General features: G+C 38.1%; 1 protein-coding gene across 1 annotated transcript in view; it reads left to right on the top strand.

Moving 5' to 3' along the window:
- The window catches only part of LOC123765416 (uncharacterized), a 39,984-nt gene that overhangs the window by 3,990 nt on the left and 25,493 nt on the right, over positions 1–10,501 (top strand). Inside the window, 3 exon segments of the mRNA XM_045753947.2 lie at positions 2,658–2,841; positions 6,168–8,172; positions 8,378–8,412. Coding sequence (XP_045609903.2) covers positions 2,658–2,841; positions 6,168–8,172; positions 8,378–8,412 — 2,224 coding nt within the window.

Genomic DNA, 10,501 nt, shown 5'->3' with positions numbered 1-10,501 from the left:
TTTGACATGCCATCTTCAATCTGGTGCCCCTAGGAATCACATGAGACAAGCCCATGACATTACTCTAACAAGAGAAATGTTGAACAAGAATACTTGCATAATAGACAAAACCCAAGATTCAAGAAGATTACAAATTCTTGAGGCAATTCACATAAGAATAGAGCGACCTACCATGAACACCCAAATCACGGAACTATTTACTCTACCCACCATGAGAGTAAGGACAAGACAAGAACATATCGATGCCAACACAGAAGACAATGTCCAACATAACAGGCCAATTACACTGGATTAATCTTTGTGTTTAGATAGGAGATGCCTCGTATGGGCCAATAAGCCTTCTGCAGCCCCTATGTTTATCCCTTATGTATCCCCCATGTTTTTCACCTTCATTGTATTATCACCTGACCTAATGCGGGTATAAAATTAACTAGTATTGTAAGATTGTTCACTTGAGAATGAACCATGGAGGTTCGAAACGTCGTGCAAATTATACTAATAAGTGTAATACACTCTATAGTAAATCACTTCTTTTCTTCACCTTAAAAGTACGAAAATGAGTTTTGGAGAACTCCTATTCCAATTAAGCCCTGATGCTAAGAAAATAGTTAGAGGGATAGAAGCCCTAAACCAGAAAATAATAAATACAGAATATGCGGTCATATTCAATATATATATATATATATATATATATATATATATATATATATATATATATATATATATATATATATATATTTATATATATTTATATGCAGGCGATGAGTCACAATAACGTGGCTGAAGTATGTTGACCAGACCACACACTAGAAATTGAAGGGACGACGACGTTTCGGTCCGTCCTGGACCATTCTCAAGTCGATTGTGATGAGGAGGTAGGGACAGGCAATAAATAGGCACGAGAGAGCTGAGGAGGAAAGTCAGGTGTAGGGGATAGTAGTAATGAGAACTGCAGCAGGCCTATTGGCCCATACGAGGCAGCTTCTATTATAACCACCGAAGGAGATAGTAATAGGAAAAAAGAAGAGGATAGCAAGGGAGCGTAGGAGAAGACAATGAACAGAAAAAGGGAGAAGAGAGAAAGAAAAGGAAAGAGAAAGAAAGAAATGGAAGGGGGAAAGCTTATGTTAAGTCACGTTTGTTAGAACGTGACGTGACTACTATCCCCTACACCTGACATTTCCTCCTCATGCTCTCTCTTGCCTATTTATTGCCTGTCCCTACCTCCTCATCACAATCAACTTGAGAATGGTCCAGGACGGACCGAAACGTCGTCGTCCCTTCAATTTCTAGTGTGTGGTCTGGTCAATATATATTTATATTTATGCGAACAAGCCTCCCCAGGCACATATGCAACTGAAAACTCACACCTCAGAAGTGACTCGAACCCATACTGCCAGGAGCACTCTTCAACTGTTGTACAGGACCCCTTAACCACTCGACCATCGCGACTGGACAAAAGATGATGGTAGCCAACGCTAATTCCCCATCATCCCGCCGGCACCCTGCTGGTAATCTTAAGCATGGTATTTTATCAAATCACCTCATTCTTTGGGGCACACGTGAGGAACACAAATGCGAACAAGCCTGAATGGTTCCCAGGCATATATGCAATTGAAAACTCTCACCCCAGAAGTGACTTGAACCCATACTGCCAGGAGCACTGTGCAACTGGTGTACTGGACCCCTTAACCACTCGACCATCATGACCGGACAAAAGATGATGGTAGCCGAGGCTAATTCCCCATCATCCCGGCACTCTGATGGTAATTAGGTAATCCTGATTAGTCCTCCTGAGTAGAAGAACTCCCAGAACCCCCATCAACCATGTATCATAAGAACAAAGGTAACTGCAGAAGGCCTATTGGCCCATACGAGGCAGCTCCTATCTATAACCACTCAATCCCACTCATATACTTATCAACCATATCATATACTATCAACCAGACTTAATAGATATAACCACCTCGGTGTAAAAATTCACGGAGCAATGGGCTCCCCCAGAAAACAAAGGAATAATTAATTTTATTATTTGTATATATAATACGGTACAGTATTTCAAGTTGCTGGCAACCGGATGAAGTCTTTTTGGTGAACCGTATGTGGCTTGCAGGTCATAGTTTGGAGACCTCAACAATATAGATAATAATTATAAGTTACAGTATTATAGATAAATTACTGTACAATAGTAAAAGATAATAAATTACAATACTATAATGTTAATTATAAATTGCAATGCCATAGATAATAATCATTACAATATGTATTATATATAATTATAAATTACAGCACTATACTATAAGTGATTATAAATCTCATTACTATAGATAACTAATAAATTACAGTAATGTAGATGGCAATTATAAATTATAGTACTAAAGATAAATAAAATTTAAGGTACTATAGTTAAATATTAATATTAACTTAAAGTACTATAGATTACTGTGCAATTGATAATTTATGTACATAGAGTAATGAAAATAAATAAATAAATATATATATATATATATATATATATATATATATATATATTATATATATATATATATATATATATATATATATATATATATATATATATATATATATATATATATATATATATATATATAATATATATTTATAATTAATTTTTTTTTTTTTTTTTACTTTTCCAGAACTTAGGCCATCCTTGTTCACACTGCAGAGAGGGACGTGTGCGTCCTTTTCAATTTTCACTGGATCAGGCAATATTAAGGTGTGACAACACAGAATGTGACAGTTTGCTTGTGTCACCACCCTGGGAAAGCATCATTAATCGTAATATCAGGCAGCAAATTCCTCGTCGGTCAGCCGATTTTGGTAAGTTTTTCCTGCATGATCTATCCACTTTTATTAGTACACAACTATTTAATCTAATTGGTATCTGACTGCAGTTGCTACCAAAAGTTTACTGAACATTAAAGAAATCTAAAATTAGTAATACACAATTTTAAAAGATACAGTGCTACATTGGTGTACGAATGCCCTACAGTACAATTTTTTTGGTATACGACGTCAAATACATTGTAAAAATTGAATTGTTGTACAACGTTTTCTTGGAATATGACGTCTGTTGATACGTGTTTGGGTCGAATGAGCACGTGGTGTTGGGGAGTGGGGCGATTGTTTACCAGTGTATCCTACCTACTTGTCCAGTTACGACTGCACTTGAATTCTTTGTAGAGAATTTCTTTGTGCTTTTGTTTTGGTTTCTGAACATAAAGGTCCTTATTATATATAGGTCCCAAGAAAGTCAGTGGTAAAGTTAAACCTAAGACAATAGTTGTGAGGATGACTATAGAGGAAAAACAAAAGATCATTTGTAAACATGAAAATGGTATGCGGGTTGTTGTCTCTTCTTCATTAATTAAAAATTCTTGACAATTTACGTAACCTATACTAACACAACACTAAAATTAACACTTAAAATTACTGTACAGTTCATTAACCGAAAGTTAGTTTTGACTGCCAGTTGCGGAAGCCTCACTAGTTGAAGGCATTTGGCTTGCCTGTGACGCCACACTTGTTGAAGGTGCTGGGCTTGCCTGTGATGCCACACTTGTTGAAGGTGCTGGGCTTGCCTGTGATGCCACACTTGTTGAAGGCGTTTAGGTTGTCTGTGATGCCTCACTTGTTGAAGGTGCTTGGCTTGATTTTCGTACCATATAAGAAGCAAGTGTAGCTTGCCTTCTGTGTTCACTGACCAGTTGTATGATGAGCTCTTTGGTTCACCTCGGGTACTGATACATGTTTCCAACTTCTGGATGAGCACAATTGGATGAAAAATTTATTAATCCGTCAACATAGGTCATGAGTACACTGTATTTTGTGGTCATTGGTGTTGGTTCTTTACTGCCTTCTTCATCCTCTTCCTCTTCATCAACCTCACCAGTTTTTGAAGACGAGACTGGAGAATCTCGTCTTCACTCATCACACCATATCTTGGGTCATTGACATCTTTTTCAAGCCAATCAACCACATCCTGTCTTTCTAAGTTTTTGCCGACATTTCTGAACATTACATGGATTTCATCTGTAAATCCTTCAAAATCAATTTCTTCATCCTCCTCATTTCTGACCGTAGACGTGAGGAGTTTTTTCCAGGAATTTTTCAAAGTCGATTCCTTTACTTCACTCCACACCTTGGCCCAGTTATAGATGGCTTCCTTGATTGTATAGTTCTTCAAATTCTCAAGTTTTTTTTTTAGCCCTGTTATCCACACCAAGTTCAATATCTTCCAGAAGAGGCAAAACCACCAAAACTTCGTTCAGCATCTTTTTGGTGTACAACCTCTTCGTGGCACAGATAACTCCCTGATCCATGGGCTGGATGAGAGAGGTTGTGTTAGGAGGAAGTGCCATACACATTACCTTGCCATCATGTGAGGTTAACATGTCAATTTTGGGGTGGCCAGGTGCATTATCAAGCAGCAGCAAAGCCCAAACTTCGCTTGGTCTTACTTTGAGTTTCTTAACTTGATAGGCATGAACTTCCCTGCAGAACTCATCATGAAACCAAGAAAGAAAGATCTGTGTAAACCATGCATTTTGTGAGTTATAATATTTCACTGGCAGTCTGTCCAAGCAATCTTGGAAGGCTCTTGGTTTCTTTGATTTGCCAACAATTGCACATGTGATTCTGTCTGTGCTGTCGGCATTCACACACAACATGGCTGACAGCCTGTCCTTGTTGATCTTACGGCCTGGCACACAACCCTCACTCCTCATTGCTAGAGTTTTTTCTGGCAAACTCCTCCAATACAGCCCAGTTTCATCAGCATTATAAATTTGATAAGAATATAAATTATTTGACAAAATGTATGCTTTTAATTTCTATTTAAATGGTTCTACACTGCTTTCATCTGCACTCAATTTTCACCGACAATTTTCCTCTTCACAATATTGTGCCTAACTTTGAACCTTGCAACCCACCCTTCACTGGCTTCAAAATCCTTTATTCCAAGGTTTGCTGCAAACCTGCTTGCAGCATTTTGTATTTCTGGGCCGCGAATTGTCACGCCAGCTGTGCGGTGGTGAGCAAACCACTTGTACACAGCCTCATCCAACTGTACATGCGTCGAAGTATGTACTTGTACACAGCCTCATCCAACTGTACAAAGCTGCCTGAGAAATATAAGAAAATTAACTTTTGTAAAGAGAGTGGTAGATGTTTGGAACAAGTTAGGTGAGAAGGTGGTGGAGGCCAAAATCGTCAGTAATTGCAAAGTGTTATATGACAAAGAGTGCTGGGTAGACGGGACACCACAAGTGTAGCTCGCATCCTGTAACTACACTTAGGTAATTACTTCTCTGGGGTACTCTTTCTCCAACATTTTGTGTGCATACCACTAGGACCTGGTTGTGGCTCACTGCTTGTTTTTCTCACTAAGAACCTTTCCATATAGACTTGTTTTTGCCTACATTTTAACATTTATCTGTAGTGAGGCATCACAGTGTTAATGAAATTGTTATAGCAATGGCCAACTGCAGCTTGATTTGGCGAGTTGTTTTTAACAAAACTTTACATTTCTTCCCATACTGCACACGACTTCTTAATTTTCTCTATTGTCATCCTCACATGTGTTTTCTTAGGTTGAACCTTACTACTGACTTTCTTGGGACCCATGGCATGATACATAATAATTACTTTTATGTTCAAAAAAACAAAAATAGCACAAAAACAATGAAATTCTCTACAAAGAATTCAAGTGTGATAGTCACTAAGTGGGCGGTCTGGTATATCTTGAGGTTATCTTGAGATGATTTCAAGGCTTTAGTGTCCCCGCGGCCCGGTCCTCGACTAGGCCTCCACCCCCCAGGAAGTAGCCTGTGACAGCTGACTAACACCCAGGTACCTATTATACTGCTAGGTAACAGGGGCATAGGGTGAAAGAAACTCTGCCTATTGCTTCTCGCCGGTGCCCAGGATCGTACCCGGGACCACAGGATCACAAATCCAGTGTGCTGTCCCCTCGGCCGACCGGCTCCCCAACTGGTAAACTGAAGCGGAATTGCCCGTGCCACCGGGAACCACAGGCTCTGTCGACCCATACGTATATCAACAAAGTTGCAAGTCAAGGCATAGGTCGTAAGTAGGGGTATTCGTAAGTCGAGGTTCCACTGTACTTAATTTTATTTTTCTTTCAGGACATCATCGGTTTTGGGGTGGTAGCAGCAGCAGTAGTGGTGTGCAGTCAGATATAAGAAGCCCATTAATGAGTCCTGCCCAGTCCTTGGGTTCTGTAACAGATAAAGAAGTGGAATTACTTTTGAGAAAATCCTACGCGCCTCCAAAATTCACTAAAAATAAAAAATCATATTCAAAAAGGTGTCCTACATCTTTAAATTGCAATGACCTTCCTGCTAGTTTTCAGCCTCCAATTTTGAAAGATAATTCCAAGTGTGAAAGTTTCTTTGAATTGCTTGGTAGCCTAGATTTGGACTCGACACCACATGCAAATCCTCTCGCAAATGACTCTCCACCAGTGGCCTCGTATAATAATTCTGGACTAGATATTGTAACTGCTGAACTTGAATCTTGGATGAAAGGTTTTGAGTCTCCAACATTTAATAATGTGACAAGTGAAAGTGTAGAAGTGAACCCTTCCACGGCTGGCTCTAATTTGTATAATCATTTTAGAAAAAATATATCCAAATCAAGGATTTCAGAAAAGCAGCAGCTTATTATTCCAAGCCAAGGTTCTGCTTTTTCTCAGATATCTACATTGAAAGAAAAAAATGGACTTAATTCCAATACTTGCCAGGAATTTGCCATTGATTTCTCAACTAGCCCATCATTAATGCTACAGGAAAATACAAATATTAAAACCTTAGCACATAATGATCTAGAAAATGACACTAACCCGACCTCGCTCATTTGTCTAAAAAATGATCCAGTGAAATATGATCTTTCTGCATTGTGTGACTCTCAGTTTTTATCGCCTGCTACCTCAGCTGTCAGTGATGATAGTGGTTATAATGAAGAAGATGCTAGCAAAGTTCCAGTTGTTGCTCTGCCACAGTTGCATGAGGAGAGCTCTGATGTTTCCTCTTGTTCTAGAATTCACATGGAGTCTATGGAAGCTGTAGATACAAATGAAATTTCAAAATGCAAGTTTATGACAGCTTCATCACATGCTAATCTGAAGAGCCTAATATCAATGGATTTAAAAATATCTACTCCTCATGATCCACCTCATTTTAATATTCACCCAGCAATAGTAACAATAGAAAAATGTTGTAATTTAAATAAGCAAACTGATGTTGAATCTGAATTGTTAGAGTCTCATGAAGATGCTGGATTATCACCAGCTAATCATTCCATCAACTTTGGTGAAGTGCCTCTTGGTGGAGAAGATGATGATATACAAGCTGATAATGGTTCTGACCTTGATATTTTTTTTGAAAATACTCCAAATTTTTCAAGATCATTTAATATAGAACAAGAATCTAATAACATTGATTTAGTTTCAAGGGATGACAGTACATCAAACACTGAAATTAGTGGTGGCTTAACTACCGAGCCTTCTCAAGCAGCAGTGACACAAGAACATTGTGATACCTCTAGTCAATTTGGGTCTACATTATTATCTGATGGAGCTGAAGATATTGAGAGTAAAGTTTCACATTCTGATCATTCTTCAGATTTATTGTCACTTTGTTCTGTTGTAAATACAAATCAGTACAATGAATCTAGTAGAGGCAAACGCCATGGAAGAGGAAGACGCAGAAAAAGAGGGAAAAGTCAACAAGTATCTGATACATATCAAAGCGGTGGTGCAAATGTTTGCTCATCGAATTCTAATCTTGAAGTTAGTAATGATGCAGTGACCAAGCTAAAGGGCAAGAAGGGTCGGGGTTGTGGAAGGGGTTCAAACAGAGGTAGGGGACGGAAAAATGTAAACAATATCCCAGGGTTGTCAGAATTGCAACCAAACAAGAGACCAAGAGTTCCTCCTGAAATGCTTCCTCGCCAGACAAGACAGCGTACTGGATACATAGAAGTTCAAGCCACAACCCCAAGGGAAAGATTTTGTAATGAGTTTACTTCTGAAGACAACTGTGATGGGAATATGAGAAGAGGCCTTTCAACTCTCCTTCAAGGTCCAAGTTGGCAGGTACCTGAAAGAAGAAATAATGATCATAGTAGGAAGTAAGTATATAGTGCAGCATTGTGTACACACATTTTTTGTTACTGGTTGGATTTTAGTTATGTTAGTGTTACTGAATTAAAAAAATAATGTACTGCCTTATATTTCATGAAGTTTGATAATATAATATATGCAGAATTCAGAGTAATCAGTGTTTCACTTTTTAGTTGCAATTTATATCTGATTATTATTTTGTCTTCTTTTTAGCTTAACCAACCTGAGTTTTCGAAGCCTTCTGAATGGTAAGTAAATTTTAACATTAAATTAATTAGTATATATATTTTAATGTCCTGATAAAAGATAGTATAAAAAACCAGTCTGAAGAAATCATTGTTAAAGATTATAAATATTAAACACCCATGTTTAAACTGAAGAGTATCTTGATATAGTGGGTTCATGTAGACCAGAGAATGTACGAGAAAGCAAAATATGAAAGGCTACATTTATCCCATATACAGTACAGGTATATAGTTTTTACTATGGTTTTCAGTAGTGCTGTGATTTATTCTAAATACCATTAATCATTCATGTTTTTGTTTTATCATCTTACTGCTGGTATTGTATTTCTAAGTTGATTAACACTTTAGGATTCTGGGGGGAAATGGGTTCCATTTTTGCTATCTAATTAATCAACTATCTTTGCCTGCTCATTTAGCAATTCAAAAAATATTTAACCTCAGTTTTTCTTTGGGAACTATAAGCATTGAATATTGATTTTGATATCAAGATGTTCAGAATCTTGGATTATCTGGACATACAAGTTTCCTGTTCTCCACTTCCATTATCTATGAAGTCTCGGCACAATACTTTGGCGGAGGACACCCATTTATATTATATAAAAAAAGTTTTCTTCCATATATATATTAGTACATTCCTATTAACCCTTAGGCTGTGGTTATTATCAGTTGACGATCCCTAGGGGATTGTGGTTATCATCAAAAGACGATTTAAACAATTTCTGTCTGGGTTTTACATGTATGATGCAAATACAGATACAATATGTCTTTATGGATATAATGGAGTTTATCTTGACCCATGAAAAAATCCTACCACCATTTCATGGTATGAGTGCGGTTATCATCATGAATGTTATTAGGGGAAATGTGGTCGTCATATGATTTAAACAATTATTGTCTGGGTTTTACATGTATGAGGCAAATATGGATATACAGTAATACCTCTTTGTAGATGTAATTAAAAAAACACAAGTGATAAGAGTCAGTGAAACATTCGAGTATAAAATAGGAAGTATTCCCCAAGTTGTACTTGAGGGGGTTGTGCTTTAGTTCTTTGGTCTTGCCTCGCAACTGTCAATCAACTGGTAATTACTTAAGTGTAGTTACAGGATGAGAGCTACGCTAGTAGTGTCCCATCTTCCCAGTACTCTTTTTCATTATGCTTTGAAACTTGACGCAAGAAGGGTGGACGCCACCACCCTTCTTGTTTAACTTATTACAACCGCCTACCGCTCTGTTTGCAAAAGGAAATCTAATATTTTTTTTGTCACCTTTGTTTCCTTAGCTGGAATCTGTGTCCACTTGTTCTTGAAGTTGCTAGTTTCAGGACACAGAAATCACAATAACGTGATGCATCAAATGAACACATCCACAAGGGCTGTAATGAGGATTCGAACCTTCGTCCGGGAGCATCCCAGATGCTGCCTTAATCGACTGAGCTACGACATGGTTAAAAAGAGTTGAAACCGAAGTTGTACTGAACTTATTGGATCCCGCAGCCTCTCCGAGACACAAACCAGGGTTTTACATAACTCCCCCATACACTCGAGCTATGTCAATAGGCCGTTCTCCGTGTAATGATGTAAGGGTGAAGAGGGAGAACGGCCTATTTGATCCTATTTATCTAGATCAATTTCAAGGGAATTGCAATCGTTTGTCTGCCTTCGGCAAAATATACGATAAAGGCACAAACATTCATACCAAAACATAGATGCAGGACCAGAAAATTGGAGTGGTTGAATGGAAATTGAGAGGGCCACAGTTTAAAAGACAGGAAAATGGGTTCAATGTCTCTTAACTTCCCCAGTATCTTAGCATCATCTACAAACACGTTCATATAATTCTGTATTCTTGTAGATTGTAACTCTTGTATCCCCGTAACTCTGATGCTCTTATTGGTCGCACAGATGGTATCACAGTGAACCCCTGGATGAATGGCAAGCAGTTGGTATGGGACTACACATGTGTATCAACCCTGGCTAACACCTACATTGATTTCAGTGTGTATGTGTGTGTAATTACTTAAGTGTAGTTACAGGATGAGAGCTACGCTCGTGGTGTCCCGTCTACCCAGCACTCGTCATACAACGCTTTG

Source organism: Procambarus clarkii, chromosome 30 (assembly GCF_040958095.1).
Source record: "Procambarus clarkii isolate CNS0578487 chromosome 30, FALCON_Pclarkii_2.0, whole genome shotgun sequence".
NCBI lineage: Eukaryota > Metazoa > Arthropoda > Malacostraca > Decapoda > Cambaridae > Procambarus > Procambarus clarkii.
This window is presented reverse-complemented; position numbering and strand designations above follow the sequence as displayed.